General features: G+C 43.6%; 1 protein-coding gene across 1 annotated transcript in view; it reads right to left on the reverse strand.

Annotated features, from left to right (window-relative positions):
* Positions 1–25,033, reverse strand: part of IGSF9B (immunoglobulin superfamily member 9B) — a gene marked incomplete at both ends in the record, with an annotated part of 66,041 nt that overhangs the window by 14,824 nt on the left and 26,184 nt on the right. The window contains 14 exons of the mRNA XM_083368817.1: positions 898–943; positions 1,525–1,686; positions 2,117–2,201; positions 4,162–4,388; positions 5,792–5,967; positions 10,013–10,124; positions 11,515–11,665; positions 14,064–14,180; positions 15,213–15,353; positions 17,170–17,312; positions 18,531–18,676; positions 19,036–19,177; positions 19,526–19,643; positions 20,557–20,708. Of these exons, the coding sequence (XP_083224943.1) occupies positions 898–943; positions 1,525–1,686; positions 2,117–2,201; positions 4,162–4,388; positions 5,792–5,967; positions 10,013–10,124; positions 11,515–11,665; positions 14,064–14,180; positions 15,213–15,353; positions 17,170–17,312; positions 18,531–18,676; positions 19,036–19,177; positions 19,526–19,643; positions 20,557–20,708 (1,918 nt within the window). The remainder of the gene's footprint in view (positions 1–897; positions 944–1,524; positions 1,687–2,116; positions 2,202–4,161; positions 4,389–5,791; positions 5,968–10,012; positions 10,125–11,514; positions 11,666–14,063; positions 14,181–15,212; positions 15,354–17,169; positions 17,313–18,530; positions 18,677–19,035; positions 19,178–19,525; positions 19,644–20,556; positions 20,709–25,033) is intronic.

A 25,033-nucleotide genomic window follows, 5' to 3' on the forward strand; every position in this document is an offset into this window, starting at 1 on the left:
GAAAAAGGGCAAAGCTCCTGGAGGAGTTACAGCATCACCTGAAAAACATCTCAAGAAAGCTTAGGACGTGAGAATAGGACTTAGGGCTGTAGAAATGATCCAGAGAGGAGCTCCAAGCCAAGATTTGTATCAAGGTTATATATATGACTTCAGGACACTGTTCCCCAACCTTGTCAATTTTAAGAGGGGTGGACTTCAGTTCCCAGAATTCCACAGCCAGCCTTGCTGGCTGTGGGATTCTGGGTGTTGAAGTCCACCCATCTTAAAGTCGACAAGGTTGGGAAATACTATTTTAGGATGATTCAAAGCACTGAGACAATAATGTTTTCTCAGAGTTTGACTCAGGTGAGCTTTCCCAGGTCATTTGTATATACCTTGAATACCACAATGCACACGCATACAGTTTTTTGAGGGGAATCAACAGTAGCAATTTTCTTCAGCTTTGTTATGGAAGGCAACAAAACCCACAGATTATTTTTTTTTCTCCAAGCGGTAATGTACCTGTTCAAATATGCTTCTAAGAGAATAACAAGGTCAAGGAACAAGTGGATATGGAGAAGTTTTTTTCCAAATTCTAACCATGAATGTCAGACTTTGAAGGCAAACTCATTAAAGCACCACGGACTTCAACGATCAGCACAATAACAAGGTCTAACTAAGATCTATTTTCGCTGGAAGGTTTTTGCTGCAGTTGGAACCCTGAAATGCTCAACTAAAGCCTGTTTCTTTTAACTCCCCAGGCTTATAGATTCTGCATGACTGTCTAGAAGATCTGCATTTTGGACCTCAAGGCATTAGGAGAACATCAGGCTGGAGAAGATTGATGTCAACAGCGCCCCTTTTGGGCTAACCATCCAACGGATTGTAGTATCTGTGGTCCCAATGCAATATACTTACGGAGACTCTAGACTCTTCCTGCAGTGAGTTATAGAGAGAGGTGGGTCTGCAAAGCAATAACAAGAAGGTGAGAAACCAACCATTACAGATGCATGAATGAGGAACTATTTCCCTTAAACAGTTAACCCCGATAACCATAAAGGGTTAAACCACAGTTGACATTAATGCTCCTTTTCTAAATATTTACTTGCATGGTTTAACCAGATATGAGCCTTTTCTGTAGCATGAAATAAGCAGAAAGAAGAAAGAAGCTTATCTAATAATCTGAGTTTGAGGATTAGAGTTTATTCCAGCCTTAATTTTCACCACTTCCATCTAGGGGGGGGGGGTTGAGATTTTCTGGGAAAAATCTTTCTCAGAGGAACCCCATCCTGACCTCACCAGTCTAGACTCAAAATCTTTGCGGAAGTGGCAGATTGAGGTTTCTTCCTAACCAGGATGAGGATGTAGGAAAACTAGCCAGGTGAAGAGAAATTTAGGCTACAGTCTTCCTCGAAGGGATGGTTGTCGTCTAGTTCTGCTGGACTACAAATCCCACAATTGCCAGGTAGCCCCTCTGCTTTTCCAAGCCTGCCTACCTTCACCTGGGAAGGATCACCAAGAAGGATCCAGCAGGAAAGTCCTCACCTTTTTTGCGCTTGAGCTTCCGTTTGCGTTGCTTGTTGACAAAGCAGGCCGCCAACGTGCTGAAAAGTATGGCGGCAGCGAGGAAACAAATTGTAGCCACAATGCCCGCCAACACGGGACGCGCCAATCCTTCATCAGTCAGCTCCGGCTGCGGAAATATGTCTGGGGAGAAAAGAAGATAGAAGACGTAGGTAGAATTAAGGTTTGGACATGCCTAGAGGGATATGTAACAGCTCTTCTAGATGGGGCTGTCTGGGAAATCAAACTCTACAGGAGGGCTAAAACGACATTTATTGAGATTGGTTTATAACAGGGGTCTTCAAACTTGGCCCTTTTATGACTTGTGGACTTCAAGCCCCAGAATTCCTCAGCCAGCAAGCCTGGCTGAGGAATTCTGGGAGTTGAAGTCCACAAGTCATAAAAGGGCCAAGTTTGAAGACCCCTGCTCTAGACCAAAGAATTTTTTTTAATCTTTGGGGGATCATCACAAAGGACTCCCCCTGTTCCTAGAGCTGACTGAGATGGTCTCAGAACCGGGTTACTCTCAGGGGCAGAACACCTGCCTGCCAAGGCAAGTAAAATCATTGCTTACCTGTGCTGGAGACTCCAGCAATATTGCTGGGTTCGCTAATTAGACCTTGCATGACAGCCAAAATTCGGAACTCGTACCACGTGTCCTACAACGTGAAACATGTCAGGGTTATTAGTCTCAATAACGCTGATGGAAACCAATGTCATCACCATTCAAGGGAACAAATGATTCCCAAGGGAAGGGAGGGGGATGGCAAAAAAATAATAATAATCTTATAACCAGACTTGAGTTCAGCTACCTGTATTAAGTAGAACTAATTCTGATTCAACTGGCCGCTCTTTGAATGTGTTGGCACTACAAAGCCTAAAGTTCCCCAACAGTATGACCCAAAGAAAACCTTGGAAGAATTGCAAGATGGAGAGTACAGAGTATTTGTAGCTCAGGATTGAAATGTGGGGTCCTTGCTGCTCTCTGAGCTGGGTGGTTTTCTTGCAGGCGTTTCATTACCCAACTAGGTAACATCATCAGTGCTAAAAGGGAGAGGGGTTTGCAGGGAGGAGGAGGAGGAGGAGGGGAAGGAGAAGGAGAAGGAAAAGGAGGAGAATTGTGTGGTTCTTGGTGTTCTCTGAGCTTGGTTGTTTTCTTGCAGATATTTCATTACCCAACTAATGCTAAAAGGGAGAGGGGTTTGCAGGGAGGAGGAGGAGGAGGAGGAGGAGGAGGACTGTGGGGGTCCTTGCTGCTCTCTGAGCTGGGTGGTTTTCTTGCAGGCGTTTCATTACCCAACTGGGTGACATCATCAAGTTCGCCTTGTTTTGATAATACCACTGATGATGTCACCCAGTTGGGTAATGAAACATCTGCAAGAAAACCGCTTAGAGACTATCCAGGACACCACCATTCTGGGTTCAAGGAGCAAATAAATGCAGCATCCATAGGCTATTAATTTTGTAGCAAAACCAGACAACCCATTTTTCCACACTAGGACCTCTGGCAAGCGTAACAAAAAGCTTATATGGTTCACTTGCACTCCTCTATGCTCCTACATGAAAACAAGTCCTACTGACTTAATAGATTTACTTCTGAACAGGTTGCGGTAAAAGCTTTTCCCTATGGATCCCTTCAAGCAGGCATTCATGTGAGTTGATTATTTATGAATTCACGTTCTGATTTACTTATAATGGGATTTATACCCTGCCCTTCTGACTTGGAAAGAGTCCCATAGGGCAGCTTCTAGCATTAAATATACATGATGTACCATCTCCACCATAATCATAAAAGGTAACAGGACAGGTTCAAGCAGCCCATATAAATTCAACAAAAGCCCAGGTCAAATCCAGGTAGAACTAAGAGGACTTAATATCAAGGCCCCCTCAAGATTAATTAAAATTTAAAACAGGGGAGCAAGAACAGCAAAAGAGAAATGAGAGAAGGCTGTTTTGTGGAGGGTTTTTTTTCCCTTACAAATAACATTTATTTCTGGTTTTTTCTTTTCTTTTTTACTTTTTCCTAATCGTTGTATTATATCTCACCTTTTAAATTTTCACTTCAAACTTGTGAATCTTATGCAACACCAGTAATATGCTTTTTTAAAAAAAAATCATTTAACATGGATTAATTTTGGGGTTATACTGTGATATAGCTACTTATATGTATATATTCTATTCCTTTCCACTTTTTTCTGTTCTGCTTTTCCTAATGCTTTTTATTTAACTAATCAAAATACATTATTCCCAGCAACTTGGAATGTGAGGTATAGTAATAGCAATAGCACTTAGACTTATATACCACTTCACAATGCTTTACAGACCCCTGTAAGCAGTTTACAGAGTCAACATATTGCCCCCAACAATCTGGCTCCTCATTTTACTGACCTTGGAAGGATGGAAGGTGAGTCAACATTGAGCTGGTCAGGATCAAACTCCAGGCTATGGGCAGAGTTTGCCTGCAATATTGCATTCCAACCACCGCACCACCATGGTGCCACAGGTATGACATCAAGCTTACGCTTGTCCTGTTCCATCAAGTCCTACAACATTGCTTGGACAATAGTGTCCAAAGGATGGAGAAAAGTCAATCACCATTTTCCCAGAGTTTCCACTCACCTGAGTCAAATCCTTGGCAAAAAAATCACTGTCGCTCCCTAAAATGGCATCATCCAAAATCTCCCATCTTTCTCCAATCCGAAATTCCATGATGTACCGGTCAATCGGAAAGCTGTGATTGGCTGGTGGGAGCCATGACAGCAGAACACCTTGTTGCGTCCGGTTAGCTGTTAGGCACCTTGGTGGAGTAACCAGCACCAGAGGTTCTGGAGTTGTGACAGGGAATGCTGAAGGTATGGTTTTTAATAAAAAAAAATAAAAAGAGAAGAGGAAAAAAGTAAATAATAAGGACGGGAAAGGATTGCATCAATAGCACTAACGCCTACTTCTAAAGGACACCTAGAAGAATAGAAGGGGACGACAGAGAATGAGGTGGCTGGATGGAGTCACTGAAGCAGGAGGCGTGAGCTTAAATGGACTCCAGAAGATGGTAGAGGACAGGAAGGCCTGAAGGAACGTTGTCCATGGGGTCGCGATGGGTCGGACACGACTTCGCAACTAACAACAACAGAGGACACATTTGTAAATGTAGTTGGCTACCATTTGTGGGAACGGCCAGAATTTGGTCTCTCAAGAATTTGGTTTCTCACCCTTCAGCTTTTCCAGACCCTTCTCCAATTCTCCCTTTTTTTGTGTGTGACCTCTTTAACTGTAGTTTGTTCATCATAAGCGGCCCTGGGAAATGTGATTTTGAAGAGTGGCAAGCCAAGTTTCAAGGTGGAATAAAATACCAAGAGAAAAGAGTATCCGTAGCTCCGGGTTGAACTGTGGAGTCCTTGCTGCTCTCTGAGCTTGGTTGTTTTATTGCAGACATTTCATGACCCAACTAGGTAACATCATCATGATCAACTGATGATGTTTCCTAGTTGGGTCATGAAACGTCTGCAAGGAAACAACGAAGCTCAGAGAGTGCCAAGGACCCCACCTGGAATAAATTAGAGGTATTTTCGTGTCACACTTTCTCCAGGAGCTTAAGACCATCTACCTAGCACATATTTTCCTCCAGTTGTTTTAGGATAACAATCTTTGGAGCAAGTTAAGTCAAGAAGTGATATCTGAAGGTGGCCTTAAACCTGCATCTCAGGTACTAATCCAGCACCTTAATACATTAATCGCACTGGGTTTTTAGTTCCTCATCTCACCACTGTTCTACAACTCTTTTTCCAATCTGTATCTGTGGCTTAAAACAAACTCTCCCCAATGATAAATCTGGTCCACTTAGATTATTTTATAATGTGCTGTGAACCCATGCTCTGCCCACTCTTTGTGCAAATAACAATTCCAAAATGGAAATAGGGGAGAAGGAAACAGATTCATTAGAAAGAATAGAAGTATCAGTACAACCTACCACAATGGAAGTTGCATTCGTTTTCTGAGCCACACCCATCCCGCCCTACCAGGAGCGGTCCAGATGTTTTCCAGAAATTAATCTTTCATTCCAAAAAGAACACAAGGTCTGGGACACCAAGAGCAGCCTCCAATTTTGGAAGACTAGTTTCTGGGAAACTCCTGGACCATGCCCAGAATTCTGAAATGGAACAGCAAGCTTGGTACATAGCCTACCTAGAACTTTGCTGAATGGATACAAGAAAAGAAGGATGATGGAAAAGCATTCATCTCCAGGACTCACCTAAAGTATTTACGGTGACCACCTCACTGAAGGAGCTTGTGCCCAGCTTATTTTGGGCCAAGACACTGAACTGGTAGGCAGTCTCTGGTTCTAGGTTATCCATAAGCAACCAAGTGGGACCAGTTGGTACTGGAAGAGAAAGCCAATCATGAGGTCCGAACTGTGCCCTCTTCATCCTAGAGAGAGAGAGAGATAAGAAAGACCATCAGGTGAGCAGGTTCTTCAGAAAGAAAAAATCCCAGAGGCAAAACAGAAAGAAGGAGAAAGCAGAAGAGAGATGGAGAAGGGACCATAAAGGGAAAGCAGAGATAATTTCTTAATGAACAACGGCCTTGTTTGGGGAACGGTCCCAATGGTAATCAGGATCCTATTTAATCACACACCCACACACACTTTTAAGAAATGGCACAGTCATCTAAATTCCACCTTGAGAAAAAACTGAATTTGGTGACCTAAATCAGGGTTCCCTAAACTTGGCATGTGGATTTCAACTCCCAGAAATCCCCAGCCAGCCAACATGCAAATAATACATCCTATTTGCATGTTGATTTCAGTCTGCATCACTTGATTACGAGGAGCGAACGGAAAGCAACGAATCTCCGGCCCTTCAACATCCCATCTGCCATTTAAACATGTGCTACCCACATTCTGTCAAGTGTCTTTTTTAAAAAAAAAATCTGAATTAGATAACTTGGTGATTTTTTTTTAAAAAAAAATGGGTTGAAAGGTCTAGCGCAGGGGTAGGCAACCTCGGCTCTTTTATGACTCATGGACTTCAATTCCCAGAATTCCTGAGTCAGCTGACTCAGGAATTCTGGGAGTTGAAGTCCATGAGTCATAAAAGAGCCGAGGTTGCCTACCCCTGCTCTAGCGTGAGGCTTTTCTACTTCCCCCTGCACTTTGATATTGCAAGGTTTACATTCTATATTTATACAAGCTGTTGAATTACAACGGTAGGATAATCAACCCAGTTTCTGCTTGTTATCTGATACCTGAGCGCCCATCTTGCTTTTCAAATGGCATGAAATTATGAAAGCCACAAGCAGTGCACTAATGACGAGAAATTTTATGTCTGCACATCAGCCATCCTGCTGCCCACTGGTGTCTCGCCATAAACTTCTCATTATTTCACCAGGCAGATGTAAACCTTCAGTAAGATTTCACTCTCTTCACAGCGTAAAACCAGCTCAAGTGGCAGACACATAAGTGGAGACCAAGATGACTCAGATGTCCTCAGCATGAAGCCACATGACCCTCTGTGCTGCTTGTTGCTTTCGGCCTTGCTCACCTATGACCCCACTTCAACAACAGTGAAGTCCAAGGTACAATTTCACCCCTTCTGGCTCCAGTCCAGGCCAAAAGCACTGAAGATCAAACACTGAAACAACCAAACCAAGATTGCCAATTTACTGGGAAACTTTCTTCGGCACTCTAAATACTACCCAGATTTTCTCCAAGACCTGGTGTCCCTAACCTACTCCTTCAAGTCTCCCAACGGTGCACTCATGGCCACTGTTCTTGAATCTATCTGTGCCACCCAAAGGTTCTTCCCTCTTTCCAAAAAATCAAAACAGTTCTTTATTATCGGATTTGTGCATCTAATATTTTAAGTTCCCAGTAGACTTCCCTGGTCAAATGGGGTGAAGAGAGGACACAAGAGGCAGAAAGAAGAAGGAAGGATAGGAAGAAAATAGGCAACATAATACAGAAGGCAATGGATGTATCCCTACTCAGCCAACTGAGATAATGTCAGTCAGCTTAAAGGGAAGGAGATTTGCTGCAGTGATAAGAATTTTTTTTAAAATTCCGTTTATATCCCGCCCTTCTCCGAAGACTCAGGGCGGCTTACAAACTTAGCAGTGGCAATGAAAATCAATGTCTGATCCAACTCATCTACGGCTGTCAAACCTAACTACCAGCAATGTTCTAAGTTCTCATATTGGCCAATCCTTTGGTTTCATCTGCTACTATTTAAATGATATGCGGTCTATCAGGGCAACCTGGTCTACCCCAAATATGGGACGGAGCGTTCAGCTTCTGCTTTCGCCATTCAGCCCCAATCTAGGAGCTTTCACAGGCTTCTGTGACAAGCTATTTCTGCGTTGACTTTAAATTCACCAACAAAGACTTAAAGGGAGAAATAGCTATACTAGTCTCCCTTTAATTCTTTGTCGGTAAATTTAAAGTCAACACATAAGTAATATGTCCCCAAATCTAGAGGAACCTGTGGGATCTGACCTTAGGGATCTTTTCAACAGAAGCTGGTGGTTTGCACATACATCATTTGATTAATCAACACCAAAAGGACTTGTGAACTGACTCAAGGGGTGACATATCAAGAAAGAAAGGCGAATGGACTTCTCACCGCAGGAAATAATTTAGGTAGATTCCAGATTTATTTATTTTTTCTTTCTTCCTTCCTTTTCAGAAGAACCTCAACCAAAGGCCTGCAGGCCTACAGTTAGATGGCTATTTCAGCGACACTCCAGATGTAGGAATAGCTTTATTGGGGAGAAGAATTGTGCCCCTTTACTGCCGTGCCCTATATTTTCTTCTGTAAAACCTGAACAGCTATTTTAGAAGACTGAAAAAGATGGCGTAAGCGGTCCAGATACCTTTCTGGCATGACAGCTTTTTCACACTTCTGTGACAATGTTGGATGCTGCAGGTGGGAGGCGAAATGTGAGCCAACCATCAACTTTTTACTGACATGTGATTTCTAAAATTAAACCCCTACAAAGCAAAAAACCTGGACAAGGTAGATGATTAGGAAGAGAAAGTTTCCCATTTAAAACGGCTATTGGCATTGAGAGCCATCCAAATTGACTTAGACCCTACACGTATGGAAGAATGTAAATAGTCTGAAGCACCAATCTAGTATGTCATATTTTATTTTATTTTATTGATTGATTTACCGTAATTGAATTTCTATACTGCCCTTTTCCCGAAGGACTCAGGGCGGTGTACAGGGTAATTTTAGAGGTATGAAAACATAGTGCACACTGATGAGCATACCATCTTTAAATTACAGTGACTTTTAGCAAATTTTGACACCAGTAGCCTCGGAAGACAGCCTCTAAATAAAACAATTTCATCCAGTTCACAGGAAGGCAGAGGTGAATAGTTATATCACCATATAAAATTTGACACACCAGCTTTTTCCAGCTGCTGTTTTCAGGACACGTTGAGGGTGCATTTTCTTGAAGAAGGATAGATTACATAATATATAGGATGTACAGCATACTAACCAATTGGAGGATTATGCAACACTATAGATTAAGCTAAACTAGATGTTTGGTTCAGCACGTGGTGAAAATCCAACTGGGTTCTTAGCTGTCATGTGAAACAAACCATCAAAGGATGCCATTGTGTAGTTTATTTGGGCACGACAAATCACACGAATACAGCACCATTATGTCAGATTCAGAAATCAGCATGTTAGGTAAACTCAACTATTATGTTCGAAGATTTATTAGGGGTCATTTGCTTGAGACCGCAGGTGTGAAGATGGACCACAGATATGTGGCTGGTTGGGTGCTTTTTAGTTTAGTGAACTGTGGAAAACATTAATTTTAGCTTTGTCTTGTTTTGCATCATTGCAGAGGAAGAATGGATCAGGACCAGAGCTGTATCATAAAGGAGTCGGGTGAGAGAAAAACAATATTTAAGACTTTACTTTCTCACCAGTTGCTTTGCGGCTGCTGTTCCCCCAGGAATGCAAGCTACTGTTTCGTTGTACAGATTGGGATAACCACAATTTAGCCAATCTAAATCCACTGTTTTTTCCATGATGCAAATCTTGATTTGGATATTCCTGACGGATTCTATTTTTAATTGAAAACCGAATGTACGAGGCCCAAGGAAGCATTTGAGGTCTCTGCAAATGCCATGAGGAGTAATTTGGCTTCCATCGTGAAAGAAAAGCAAGATTTAAGTGTCCCTGACCGTCTCCTCATGATGGGGAAAGTCACCTTAAAAAGGAATGGACAAAGCCCTACTCCATATATACCACATAAGTCAGCTAATCAAGATCTGGGGTGCAAAACACTCATTTCTCATACAGGATACCTGCGTATTGCTGCTACACAAAAGAACAGTCAACTTTCAAGAGGACTCAGTTTAAGAAGGACAAGGCCTCAAGTCTACTGTTCACACTGGCCAACGGGGAAAGAAAAGAAGCAGAGAGCAAAGCATGCTGGGATGACTCACAGAGGGCCGTACCAAACTGAGAATGTCTGTTCATATCCGCCGTCATAGCCAGGTTCCCAGGAAACGTTGGCCGAGGTCATGGAAACAGCAACGCGCACATTACTTGGGGCATGGGGACTTGTACCTGAAAACAAGGAGATGGAAATTAGGACCATCAAGATGAACAAAACCGAGTTTAAACTAGGATGAAAGAAAGGAAGCACCCAATGGATCAGATATGGATCACTGGAGAACCCTAACATCTCCATGTTTATTATTTGATAAATAAAAGACATCTAGGAACCTGCTCAAAGGGATATACCATGTTTCCCTCAAAATAAGACCCAACTGGAAAATAAGCCCTAGCATGATTTTTTAGGATGCTCATAATATAAGCTCCAAAGCAAAAATAAGCCCCAGTTAAGTTCGTCAGCCAGACGGACACATTTAGTACCGTATTTCCTTGCTAAGCCCTAAAATATAAAATCCGGTCTTATTTCTGGGGAAACATGGTAGATACCATGTGGAAAGCAACCAGGATGTCACTCAGTTGAGATGGACTTTCACTAAAAAGAAGAAAACAAGTCAATAACAAACAAAATCAAATATAATATTACTATATTTACATGGATGTTCTCCAGGAAGCTTCTCCTAATAGATAGCAGAATGATCGGGGCTTGGCAGGGGGGAGTGGAATCATAATCCAGAAGGAAATGGGGAGAAATAATGGAAAGTAAGAAGCAAGACCTGGAAAATGCTGTTGCACACAAAATGTTTCTCTGTACTGCCCAGCTTTTCCCACCAATTAGTTAATGCACCTGCTGTGCAGAACAAGCTCCTTGATTGGCCCCAACCCTGTTAGCCTTTGAGAAGGATTTCAAGACCTCAGGCTTTGCATCGGAATTGAGGAGAACATGTCACGGGAGGCGGAATACCTTATTTATTTGATTTATATCCTACTTTATTATTATTTTTATAAACAACTCAAGGTGGAGAACATATCTAATATTCTTCCTCCTATTTTGCCCACAATAACATCCCTGGCAGGTGGGCTGGGCTAAGAGAGAGTGACTGCCCCAAAGTCACCCAGTCTGAGGCAGGACTAGAACTCACCATCTCCTGCTGATTCGCCCAAAGTCAGCGAGCCAGTTTTCATGCCTAAGGCAGAACTAGAACTCACCATCGCCTAGCGATTGGCCCAATGTCAGCTAGCCAGCTTTCATGCCTAAGTTGGGACTAGAACTCACAGTCTCCTGGTGATTGGCCCAAAGTCTTTCTCATGCTCTAATCTGTGTGATGTATTCTGGTTATTGACTGTATTTGTGGTTCTTGGGGAACCACCACTTGTTTCTCTGATTGTATGCTACAGGGAATCACATTTTTGTGTACTGAGCAGCCATATAAATCTTCAAATTAAAAAAAAACCAACAACAAGAACAACAACAACTGGAGCTGAAATGTCACAAGTGTCCATAGCCCTCCCCAACGATCAACCAGCTGGTCGTATCAACCACGCTTCCCAGCCTCATACCTACCAATGACAGTCAGATGAGTGCTTGCCGTGATGCTTGTGACGATGTTGGTAGCAACGCATTCCCATTCTCCGTGGTCATCCTTACTGAGAGATCGGAACTGGAGGCTTCCACTGGGAAGGGTGGTGTGTCTGCTTCTACTAGGCTTCCCTACCTTGGTCAAATAAGAGAGAAGACCCAGGGAAGGAAGGAGAGGGGGATGGGGAGGAACACACACACACACACATACAACTCAGAGATATGTTGCAAGTACCTGGACATAGGGTGCTACTGTCGGTGAGGGAGTGGGAGGGGATCTTGGACAGAGAACCCCCAAAGCCATGGAGTGGGGTAAAACCATGGGCCAAAGAGGCAGAGGAAGATGGGCTCCCTCGTAGAGCTTGCATAAGGAAGACAGGGATGGCAAGAGTGGCAATCAAGCAGGAAGCCATCTCTGTAGTTGGCTTTATGGGCTAATGTTGAGCAAGAAATATATTGCCCTGATCAGGGTGCACAACCGGGGGCCACCAGCACACCCATTCTTTGCTTTTTTTTTTCTGCCCTCTCAACCTTCCAGAGTTGCTGGATCCCAAATTTCACATCATTTTTGGCCTGGAAGGACTGAGGGAAGACAAAAGAAATTCCTTGAGTCCTGCACAGGCTGATGCCCTTTTTAAAAAAAAAAAAGCTTAGCAATGATGGAGCATAATAACCACATCTGTCATGTCCCCTGCAGCCACCAGACACAGCCACGTATGTTCCTTAACCTCCAGAAGTAAGGGGAGAAGGGGAGGGAGGGATGTTCGTTTTATAACTGGTTCTGCTATATCATAAATTTAAATTGGATCAAGTTCCATGGAATTAGCTTTACCATAAAGTGAAATTGGATCACGCTCCATGGAGTTTCTAAGATTTCCAATTCCAGGAATGCTCAATTTTAACCTCAGAAAGGATATCTTAGTTGGCTTCTCTCACAGAAATCCTCTTATCCACCTTTTTTTAAAAAAAAAAATTGGTGGCATGCTAGGAAGCCAAGAGGCTTAGATACCTGATCAAAGGAAGCTTTGATGTGCAAGCTTCCAAGTTGATTTTGAAGACGTCTTCTGGACCTTGAGAAATCATAGAATTTCTCAGCTACTCGTGAGAAATAGCTACTCCTTCCCATGCATTTCTTCTGATTTATTCTTGAAGCATGCAGTTCCAGTAAATATTCCAGCTTAGTTCACTGTTTCACTGCTTTAGAACAGAAGAGGGAGCTACAGACCTATTGATTTTCCTTCCCTTTAATACATTAATACCAGTTTACTGATGAAGTCACAACTAGGTTAAAAGGCAGCTTTTTCCCTGCTAGAGGACTGGTAGAGGATGCTAATTAGGCTTGCACCTTTCCCAGGACAATGATAAATAGAAAGAGATGTTCTTCTCCTTTCATTGATGATTCTGTGGCCAGGTTCCCACACAACTGAAGCCATTTCATTCCAGATTTTAGTACTCCATCATGGTCAAGTTTACCCAGCACAAAGGGCCTTAAATTAAACAAACACACTGGCTGGATTCAGAGAAGATGCTAAGCTGGGCTAAAGTGGAGTCAGGCAACTTGTGGTTTGGCATCTTGCCCAAGACCAGCTTTTAAAACTTAGGATAAAGGGAGAATGAGGCGTGTTCTGGCCTTTGCTTAGTAATAAGAAAGAGGCCAAAATTGGTGGAAAGAAGTGGATGGAGACCACGTGACCACAAAGGGGCCCAAAACGTTAGGAGCATGGGGCCCACTCTGGAACTACAACAGTAAGGTGAAACGTATGAAGAAGAGTTCAAAGTTTGACTACCAACCAAAGGCTACAGAAGGGAGAAGCCAACAAAGGCCACAAAACCAAGGTCAAAACACTTAAATTTGAACATTGTGTCTCATGTTAGCCTTTTCCCCGAGTTGGCTCCATCATACGAATATGGTCTTACTGGTTAATTCCACCATGATTGGTCCATCCAACTTATGCCTGACTTCAGCTCCCCTCATCGTTCCCAACTCGAGGCAAGTTGAGGTAGGCCTTTACAGGGAGGTGGAAGAAGTAGAACTCAACACCTCTCCCCAGTGCCGAGACCTCCTTCCTTCTTTGGTTCCCTGATGAAGTCCTAAAGTGCTGCAGTGCATCTCAAACCAAAATCAAAATGTGGGAGGATAGCCTAAGTCTGGACTACTCAGAGGAAGATTCTGAAGGAGCTTTGGGCTCCTTCAAGCTGCCAGCTACACTCCCTACTCTTCCCGCACAGTGTTCCTTGAACTTGGCCACTTTAAGCTGGGTGGACTTCAACTTCCAGAATTCAAGTCTTAAAGCAGGCTGGCTGGAGAATTCTGGGAGTTGAAGTTCATACTTCTCCAAGAGGCCAAAGTTGGGGAAGACTGTCCTACATGCTTCCTGGCAAGAAGCTGGGCTTCCCCCACCCACTTTGTAGGACAGGGCGAGAGGGGTAGAGCAGCCTGCAGTTTGCTCTTACCAGGACAAAGGATGGCTTCTCTGTCTGCAATATTCATCAAAAGCCAAATGCCCTGCAGATTTTTCTGACAGGCCGGGTACCTTTTTCCAAGTGATGACAGGAAAGGGGTCTCCTGCTGCGGCACAGGGGATTAGGAGCTCCCTCCCTGCCTCTTGTCTGTACTCCCAGCCTGGTAGCACCGTGAAATAGGGTGGGTCCTGTGAAACCAGAAAGGAAAAGCAAAGAATAATTACCATCAAATGCTTCTCGCTGAAAACCTGGAGCTGCCAACCAACTGCAGGATTTTCAGCCACTTACTGCCTTTGTCCAAAGGTGAACAAATGGTTGGCTTTCAAACCCTGGTCCATCTTCAGTCAGGGTTTCCCAACCTTGTCTAGCTAAGGAATTCTGGGAGTTGAAGTCCACGGGTCTTAAAGCGGCCAAGGTTGGGAAACCCTGATCTAAATGCACAGATAAGGGGAAGCATGATGCTTGATGTGTGTGAAGGGCCTTTTCTTTCAACCATGCACAATTCCCTACTCAAACCTCACCCCTTGCATGAGCATGCACTTCACTCACGCTACTCTCATACACGCAAACATGCAGACTGCACTAATGGAACAGCTGATCAACTTCAAGAAAATTGCTTTCTTTTCTACAAAATGCCTCAACCCCCAACGGCCATCAGTGCCATCAATTAGGTCAGCTTAATGCACAGTTGAATCGTTGGCACATCGTCTGTATCATATCAGCAACAGAGATCATTCTAGACAAAAGAACTTCCCATTAACCACAATCATGGTTTTGCTTTGAATAAACAGGCAATAATGTTTACTACCAGTTAAAACATCTCAGTTTTTGAAAGATCGGGTCCATGCACAAAGACCCAATTAAACTGATTTATTGCTCAAATCTTATGCGCAAGAATTTTCTCAGTGCCTGCGTGGAGTTAGATAAGGATCAATAAAATTCAGGGGACGTTGGCCTTAGTTTGCTTTTGGCTACGTAGGGATTCTAGGTTGATCCCTCTTTTAACTCTGCCCCCAGGTTCTGCCCCTTTTTCTACAGTTTTACTCTGTAAATATCTCCACCCCCCTTGATGTATGACAGCATTGGAACATTCCAGAACTATCACAGCAAGTTATATCTCGCTACTGCACAGGGCAAACCTGGGCCCTTTGCTAGTAGCCATGCATACATGCATGGTCACATTCACAGAGCCAAAAGGAATACATCAACCAATGATATACCTTCAGTACCAATCGGGCAGGGGGCGATTGGCCCATAGTCCCTAGAGCATTATAAGGCACGCAGGTGTATGTGCCAAGAGCGTCTTCTGTTGCTTCTTCTATTCGAATTGACCCATCTTCCAGAAGACTCCAGCCTGAATACTGCCAAAACAATGGAAGAAATTAGATTATGGCAGACATCCATGTGTAAGGGATGACCAGGTTAAGCCTGAGGGAGGGGTCAAACGCACCATCAGTCTCAAGTCCTTCCATACCCACAAGGGATCTAAATCCAGCCCACTTTGAATTCCACTGACTCTTTTCTACCTCCAATTAACTTTGTCCATTTGTAGTTCAGATTATTGTAGAGAGCTTAAGTTTGAAATAAATCTATATATTCACTTGAACTGCCTGGATCTTCAGATTTCCTGCACTTGACACCCTGTTTAATTCATCAGAGTTATTGCTTGGACCAGAATAATTCAATCTACCCCTGTCAGGCACAAGCATCCAGAACCACTTGTGAATATTCAAACAGAAGCTTTATTACTAATCACCCATGTTACAAGAATCTCAACAGAGATTCAGTGCAGAAAAGGATGCTGTTCCTTTAAGTGGGGGGAAGACAAGGGAATGAAATCTGATCAAATATTATGCTTTAAAAATAATCATTGGTTTCAATAGGTGAATAAAGCATGTGAAGAAATCTCTTGGGTAGAAATTAATCAGCTTTTAGAGCTTTGGTTTGGCTTGGTCTCTTATCAGCTAGACTAGCTGTGTTCAGATGAAAGGCATATTGATGAATGATCCTGTATTTAAAACAAGCTTCGTCTTTACGTCGTTAATATTTTAAAAATAATTCTAAATATTGAGTGTTTCGCTTAAACATTTAGAAGGATGAAGTCCTCAATAGGAATTTTAAACCAAGATAATAGTAGAATGAAGTCTCATTAAAGAGGATCTTTTATCTGCTGATAAATAATTTGAGGATCCATAAATGGGAGATACATTTCTACCAGGTAAGTTGTTCATCTGTGAACCTGATTAATCAAACACTGTTGCCTTCCAAATACAGAAACAACAATGAATGAAATTCATACCAAGGAAGTGGATAATGGATTACAGCTCAGAACTAAACATCGCCATTCTCAGTTAAGCAGTTAAAGATGGCATGATTCAAATTCACTTATGAAAGTTAGGGTACAATAGGGTAATAACAGAATAACAGAGTTGGAAGAGACCATGGAGGTCTTCTAATCCAACCCCCTGCTCAAGCAGGAGACCCTATATCATTTCAGATAAACGGTTGTCCACTCTCTTCTTAAAAACCTCCAGTGATGGAGCACCCAAAACCTCTGGTTGGGGTGTGGTGGAGGGCAGGTCCCAAACTTTCAAGGGCACTACTGTCCATGCAAGGTCCTGTTTGGGGCATCCTTAGGCATAACATAGTTGGAAAGGACCTTGGAGGTCTTCTAGTCCAACTCAAGCAGGAGACTCTATACCATTTCAGACAAACGGATGTCCAATCTCTTCTTAAAGACTTCTAGTGTTGGAGCATTCACAACTTCCGGAGGCAGGTTGTTCCACTGATCAATTGTTCTAACTGTCAGGAAGTTTCTCCTTAGTTCTAGGTTGCTTCTCTTCTTGTTTAGTTTCCACCTGTTGCTTCTTGTCCTGCCTTCGGGTGCTTTGGAGAAGAGTTTGACTCCCTCTTCTTTGTGGCAGCCCCCGAGATATCAGAGCACCGCTATCATGTCACCCCTCGTCCTTCTCTTCATTAAAATAGGCACACTCAGTTCTCGCAATCTTGACCCAGAACCTTCCTTTCACACCAACTAACTCGCAAGGTAGCTGTGAAGATGAAAGGGCAAAGGGATCCTTTTGCATGAAATCTTGAGCTTTCTGGAGGAAGGAGGGGAGAAAAATGCAACCCCACGTTTGACATTCCTAAAAAAGAAAATAAGTAGTCCACGCATACCTTTTCAATGTGCAAAGGGCGTCCATCTTTGTTCCATTTGACCAGAGAAACGGGTGGCTCAGCTTCAACCGGGCAGCGGATGTATCCATGAATCCCCACTGGAACGTATATAATGGGTGGCATGTTCACCACCCTGGCAGGATCTGAAATGGAAGCAATCAGAAGTTACGAAGAAGTGTAATCATGTCTTTATGAAACATCTGGACTTTTCTCTGCTCGTCTCCAGACTGGTTGAAAGACACGTTATTTCTACGGCAGCCTCCCTAAAATAAGGAATGGGAAAACAATAGTAATGGGGTTTTTTTTAATGGCCTCCAAAGCCCATATGCTAATTTAGTAATATTCATTACTGCCACCAAAGACTATTATATTCAGACTCATTATCTCTTCCAAAGCCATTAGCATATCACTTAGCATCTGCACGAAGCTTCAGGCTTGGAAACTGAATTTCCCCTATCTGCACTTAGCTCTAAGAAATATATATTTGGGGGCTGGAAAATAGAAGTGTCTACATTGTCGCTCACCTCCACGATCAACACTAAAATATTTAGCCTGGTTTTAAAAATGTTTTCAGTAAAATGCTTCCCACACAGATTTAGCAGGTGTAAAGCCTTCTGTGAAAACAGCAGAGGTAGAAAACTATTTACAATGAATGCCAGGTATAGGACAAACAGATGCCTGTTTTGGCACAGTCACTCCAGAATGGGCTAGCTAGAGGGACTTTTAAAGACAACGTGAAGATTCCAGGTTTGGCAAAATTATAAAGACAGGGAAAGATTTCAAAAAGCGATTGGAATCAGATCAGTGACTTGGGGTCTAATCTATTTGAACTGCTACAATTGTTTCTCGTAAGCATGAAAATTCAACCCGAAAATGGAGATATCCTTCTTAGGAGAAATATCTAAGATAGCTTTAAAGGTCAGCCCATTTTCATCTTTGGCGCCCCCTGGAGTTCTCAAAACACATAGGAAGTTGTAAATTCAAATCCAGGAATAATTCGATCCTCCTAGTGCAGAGATCCTCCAACCTTTTCCGCACCAGGGACCGGTTCCGTGGAGAAAGGTTTTCCCATGGACCGGAGAGTGCGTGGTTTTGTGTGCTGCCTGCATCCCACAGATGGGTTTTTGTTTGTTTGTGTGGACCGGTTGCTGGCATGTCACGGTCTGTTACCGGTCCACGGACTGGGGGTTGGGGCCCCCTGTTCTAGTGGATCCATGATCATTGTTCCTAAATAGGAATATATAGGGTTTGTTTTTTTTCTCATACCTTCCTCCTATCAGCTAGCCATTTCTGCTAGCATTCGTTTTGTCAAAAGAGGCAAACGGAGAGAGCAACAGCTAGTAACTTTGCTTGCAACTCACATTGCACAGTCAGATAGGCAGAGGCCGAAGGTGATCTGCCAAGGCTGTTGCTTGGAATGCAGGTGTATTTCCCGGCATCTTCAGGCTTGACCCGAAAGATGATCAGTGTCCCATCAATCAGAATCCGTACTCTTAGTTTGAGGTCGCTGCAAGTGGATGAGAACAAGGAAAGAAGTGGGCGCACAGTATCAAACTAGGTATTGTTTTATATTAAGTTTCTCCTTGATGAAGTCACTTTCTGTGAAGAAAGCGTTGCCTTCATCCTTCTCTACTCTCTAGGCTCTGCGAATCTGATGACCCTCATACCACCACAGGCTGGGAATAATAACCACAATGCTTTTCCTCAATTAAATACCCAAACTTGATTTCCTTAAGGACCAGGAAAAGAGAGAAGGGGAATATTTCTCCAATCTCCATTTCCCCCTCAATTTTCAAGGATATCCCTAGGTGGCATCGGTTGGTATATCCGTGAGTTGGAACATCTAAGATCCAAGCCTGGACTCACTTCTTAAAGTACACGTTGTCCTCTTCCCAGTGCCAAGTATAGGTCAGGTTGCCTGGATATGCTTCCGCCTGGCAGGTGAACATTGCATCTTGGGAGATGTTAACTGTGATGTTCTCCGGGGGAGAAACGATAAAAGGGGGTCCTGTGGGAAAGCAAGAAACAAACAGTTACTTCAGCAGATGAAAAAGGAAGATGACTTCATAAGCGGGAGCTGCAGAGTTCACGCAAAGATCAATCACAGCAGACTGTGGGGATCGAGGCACCTAACAGGTCCCTGTACGCTCAGCTCTTCAGCTAAACTGTGAGCGATACCAGGAGCTGTATCCTTAACCCCTCGGGGGGGTAGCAGTTGAAGTAGGACATAAGAGGCAGAATGTGGCTGAATTAATTAATCAACCCACCATCAAAGCTGGCACCTGCCAGAGCATAGAACAACTCAAAGAAGTAGTGCAAGATCGGAAAATGTGAAGGGATCCAGCCCACAAATTACCTTGGACAAGCAAGCGTGTTGTGTGCACAGCCTCTCCCTGGATGCTATAGGCCCGGCAGGTATAAGCACCCCTGTCATTGCGACTGATGGACGTAACTGTCAGACTCCCGTCAGTAACCTGAAAAGGCCAAAGGTCACTTCAAGGCAAGCTTCTATGCATAAAATCCATGGACTACAAAACCCACTATGGAACTACGTAAGACACCCTGCAGTGACAGTGTCAATAAACGCTGAAACCAGGAGCCCTCGTGGTGCAATGGTTATGCAGTATTGCAGGCTAACTCTGCCCAGTGTCAGAAGTTTGATCCTGACCAGCTCATGGTTGACTCAGCCTTCCATCCTTTCGAGGTCAGTAAAATGAGGACCCAGATTGTTGGGGCAATAGGCTGAGCTTTGTAAACTGCTCAGAGAGTGTTATAAAAAACTATGGGGCAGTATATATCTCTAAGTGCTATCGCTATTGTCAGACCTACAGCAGGGAGTGGCAAAATTAAACACTGGTCCTCAGACTGCTGCATGTGAGGGACAGCAGGGAGACCTGGAGGTGGAGTTAAACAAGTCATCAGTCTAGAATCGATACGTTTCCGCAGACAGTACAAGCCCAAACCCCTCCTCAATTCCGTTGACCCTTATCTGGCATCAATTTAGTGTTGAGCTTTAGCTGACCAGATTCTTGTGTATAGGCTTGAATAAATGTTTTATGCTGCCATCTAAAGAATAGTCTTGATAGTTTGTGCCAGGCTCCATGAATCAGGAAAGACACACAGAGTTACTTCTAAGCAGTTTCCTTAATTGTTCCTCACCTATAGACAGAATCTTGCCAAACTAAAGCAACTACTTGCATCACTCAAGAGAATTACTAGGGAGGAGCGTTCCTGACTCTCTTCCTCCCAGCCAAACCATCTTAGCTCTGCTGTCTTTTGGTCCTCTGGAATGCAGCCCCCTCCCTCCTGGGAATCCAGACTACATTCCACCACAGTGCCTCCGAATGTGCAAGGACTGTCAGTCGTCTTTCCAAGACACAAACTTACCCGGTATTTGTTGTTGTCACCCAAAAATTCTCCTTCCCTCAGCCAGGTGACGGTTGGCTTAGGGTTTCCAAAAGCCATGCAAGTTAGAGTAATGCTGCCTCCTTCCTTTGCTTCTACGTATTGGGGGGGAGTCTCTGTGAAAGTGGGAGGAGCTGCCAAGACAAAGGAGAAGGAAGGAAAAAGAGACAGAGATGACACCATTTGGTCCTAGGCTATGTGGTTCGAGGACACCAACACAAATTCACTTTAGATCTGCTGCTCTGGCACAGAAAATACAGGGATCCCTGCTCTTTGCACTCTCAACACAACCAAGGGGGCCATTCTGATTTTTTATGTATTTTATTTTACTTGCCTGTGTCCTGCCTTTAATATGTTTTAACAAATATCTCCAAGAAGTGGATGTATCCAGCACCTCTTCCTCCTCCTATTTTCTGCACACAACAACAACCCTTTGAGGTGAGTTAGGCTGAGAGAGAGTGACTGGCCCAGGGTCACCCAGCCGGCTTTCATGGCTAAGGCGGGACTAGAACTCCCAGTCTCCTGGAGGTTGGCCCCAAGTCACCCAGCAGCTTTCCTAGCTAAGCTGGGACTTGATTGAACTCATGGCCTTCTGCTTTCCAGCTTGAGGCCAAACTGGCTCCCCTGTGCTAACAAGGTGCCATGTAGCTTTGTAAAAGCTGTTACGGGTAACTGCTTTGTGACCACACAATTCCTGCTTTAGAGCTTCATGAATTTCACACACAGAGAGAAAGAGAGAGATGGATGCTAGGAGAAATGTCTTTCCTTCCAATTTTAAAAGGAGCCAACCTTATCTACACTCAGTAATATGTAATCCATCTTTGGTTGGTTGGGCTTCAGATGCTAGAAGGAAAGTTCTTTCAAATAAGAATAGAAATGCCCTGGGAAAGGGGGAAAAAATAGGATAGAAGGCACCCAAAACTGAGCAACCAAATGACCATCCGTTCTCTCTAATTTTTGAAATATACTGCTCAAAAAAATAAAGGGAACACTTAAACAACACAATGTACTGTATTTAATAGTAGGATGTCTTATCTTGTGTTCCCTTTATTTTTTTTGAGCAGTATATAACGGAGAAAACACCGCCAGTCCTTGACTTCTAAGAGTTGGTTTAGTGACCGTTCAAAGTTACGACGGCATTGAAAAAAGCAGCATCCCACATGGTCAAAATTCGGGTGCTTGGCCACCGGCTCATATTTATGACGGTCGCAGTGTCCCGGGAGCATGTGATTTCCCCACTTTTGCGTCCTTCCGACAAGCAAAGTCAACGGGGGAAGCCAGATGCCCTTCACAACTGTGTCACTAACTTAACAACCACAGTGATTCACTGAACAGCTGTGGCAAGAAAGGCCGTAAAACGAGGCAGAATTCGCTTAAGCAACGTAAATGTGGGGCTCAATCGCGGTCGTGAACCGAGGACTACCTGCAGGGTAAACAGGTCAGGTGGAATTGTTGTAGCTACCTCCGTGAGAGGTTTGAGCAACCTGTACCTTGCTTTGTTGTTTAGCTGTTTAGAGTCCAGTGGTAGGCAACCTTGGCTCTTTGATGACTCGTGGACTTCAACTCCCAGAATTCCTGAGTCAGCAGCATGGCTGACTCAGGAATTCTGGGAGTTGAAGTCCACGAGTCATACAAAAGCCAAGGTTGCCTACCCCTGGCTTAGGCCTACTTCCTACAACAGGTATAAACAACCTGAAGCTCTGAGCCATTTTGTAGGTGTTGGTTCAGTGTTGACTTCTGGCGATTGCCTGTTTTAGTTGTGTGTTTTTTTAAAAAAACAAGATTTTCAGAACTGGCTTAATTCTGCCTTTTTCCCACCCCCACCCCCACGCCCCCCCCCCAGGGCTGAGAAAGAGGGACTGTCCCTACGTTCCCCAGCTAGCTCTGTTCCTAAAACAGGACTAGAACTCGCAGTCTCCCTGTTGATAAATCACAACACCAAATCGGCTCTCGCTAAACCATAGGCAGGGCCCTGAATCCTCATGAAGCCAGAAAAACAGAAAACTGATGTGGGAGGAGGGGGGGGTTCCCTAAAATAAGCCCAAATCCCCCACGTCTAAAATCCAAAGCACTGGAATAGAAGAAGAAGGACTTTAATGTAAATAGAAACCGTTGCAAAACTTCAAATAATTTTAAATTATGGGTTCAGCAATTTCAGGAGCAAGGTGCACTCCTTTATGGAAGTTGATGTCATTGATACTGGTGAGACATTTGGACAGAAAATCCTCACTCGTTTTGTCTTCCCCACCCCCACTTGATTTTGGATAATTTGACTCGATAGACAAAGGAACTTGGTTAATATAAAAGATGGACAGGCGCGGCTCAAGCTCACTTTAGAGGAAGGCGACCGAAACACGCAGAGGCACGACCATGCAGATACTAATCTCCCTTTTGGTTAAACCAGCTCTTGCCAATTATGATCCCAGCCTAATTGTAAATAGTTGTTAAATCCAATTTCCGAGGAAGACATTTCTGCAACATCAGCTAAAAAAAGAAGAAGAAGAACGGACTCCTGGTAGCAGAACAGTTCATTTTCTTAAAGTCAGCGTAATTTGTTCCAGGAAGAGGAAAAACAGCTTGCGTTGCTTAGGGGAAAAGAATTTAGGAACAACTGCATTCATATACAGCAGCGTTTCTCTACCTTGGCAACTTCAAGAAATGTGGACTTCAACTCCCAGAATTCCCAAGCCTCATGCCAATCCTATTTTACAGAGAGACCTCGACTTACGACCACAACTGGAAGAGATGTTCTGTTGCTAAGCAAAGCAATTGTTAAATGAGCCCTACCTGATTTTTATGATATTTAAGCCATGGTGAAGCACATCACTGCAGTTGCTAAGTGAATCACACGGTCGTTAAGCGAATCCAGCTGGGAAGGTTGCAAATGGCAGTCACACCACCTGCAACTGTTGCAAACACAAGTTGTCTGCTAAGCTCCCAAATTTTGATCATGTGACTCTGGGAATGCTGCAACAGTCGTTAACAGTCTTTCAGTGATGTCATAACTTTGAACCCTCGCTAAATGAACGCTTGTAACTCGAGGACTTCAAAAACTATGGCATAAAATTACAGAATTTCGGCCATTACAGCATCCTATTCCCTGGGGGTGTAAATTCACAGGACTGGTTTCATTACTTCTGATTTATTCTATTTGCACATCTAGACTAGGCTGATGAATTTCACTTCCATCACACGTCCACAGTGCGGCACACTCTTAGCTAACAACTGCCCAGCTGGGAAAGTCTTAGACAAAATGTATGTCTAGTTGTGCCGAATGTGCTTTGAGCATTTTGGGGTCTCTTCTCTGAATACATGTACAGCATTGGCTTCTGAGAAGCTGGAAGGTGTGTGTGTATGAGTGTGCGTGTGTGTGAGTGTGTGTGTGTGTGTGTGTGTGTGTGTCATTTCATTTGCCTTCTAAAGGTTCTTTTTTTTGCACTTACAGGCAGATTTGCATGCCTAATCACTTCCTCGCTATTAAATAACACTCTGACTCTGAATCCACAATCATCCTCCCGGTGGTAAGTGCTGACCTACTTAACATGGGATGCGTAACAGCATCACAACTGATGCACACAGGAGGAATCAACTGCAGGGTCTACATATTAAGAATTGCACTCCAGAGATTGTCCATCCACCCCTTCCCATAACCACAGCCAAGATGGCTACAAATTATAGATCAGCAACTTCTGGAAAGCTGTAAGTGGCTTGTGTTGTGCTGGCAGTGCCCATTTCTTTGGCTGCACGTCCCTCTGAACACGTTGGGGCTCGTGTTCCAGTAAATATTCAAAAGATTACACCATAGGCAGGCAAAAGGAAAACAAAAATCAAAGTATTCATCCTCTTAGCTGGGTCTCACTAGGAGAGAAATGGGCATTTTTATTTTTATTTTCAGAGGGGCAGAGTTTTAAAATAAGTTGAGAGAGAGACACCCTGGACTTGGCAATTTTGCTACTGGAAATGTATCCGCAAAGGAATCCTGCAAAATTCTAGAGGCCACCCAAAAAACAAAGGTTGTTTGGCTCTTAATAACCCCCATCTATAGAGTTGAACCAATTCTGGGAAGTCATGCGGATCTATTGCTATTAGCTTTGATGGCAGTGGGCCCATCTGTTTGGGAGATGGGTGGGCTTCCTGATACAGTAGGTGGACCAGATGGGACCAGATCTGATCTATAGGAAGTCCTTGACTTACAGCCATTTGGCAACCAGAATGTATTTACAACAGATGCAGCCCCCGCCCCTGGAGTCACAGGACCATCATTTGCAACCTTCTCAGTCAGCTTCTGACAAGCAGTGATTCACTTAACAACCGTGGGGGCAAAAAGGTTGTGCAATTGCGTGTGGGTCACTTACTCATCTCCTTGCTTAGCAGTAGAAATTCTGGTCCAGAATTGTAGTGGTATGTTGAGGATTGCCTGTCTTAAGGCATGGCTTATATGCTTATGACTGAGATCTGA

Source organism: Vipera ursinii (genome assembly GCF_947247035.1).
Source record: "Vipera ursinii genome assembly, chromosome: 8".
Lineage (NCBI taxonomy): Eukaryota > Metazoa > Chordata > Lepidosauria > Squamata > Viperidae > Vipera > Vipera ursinii.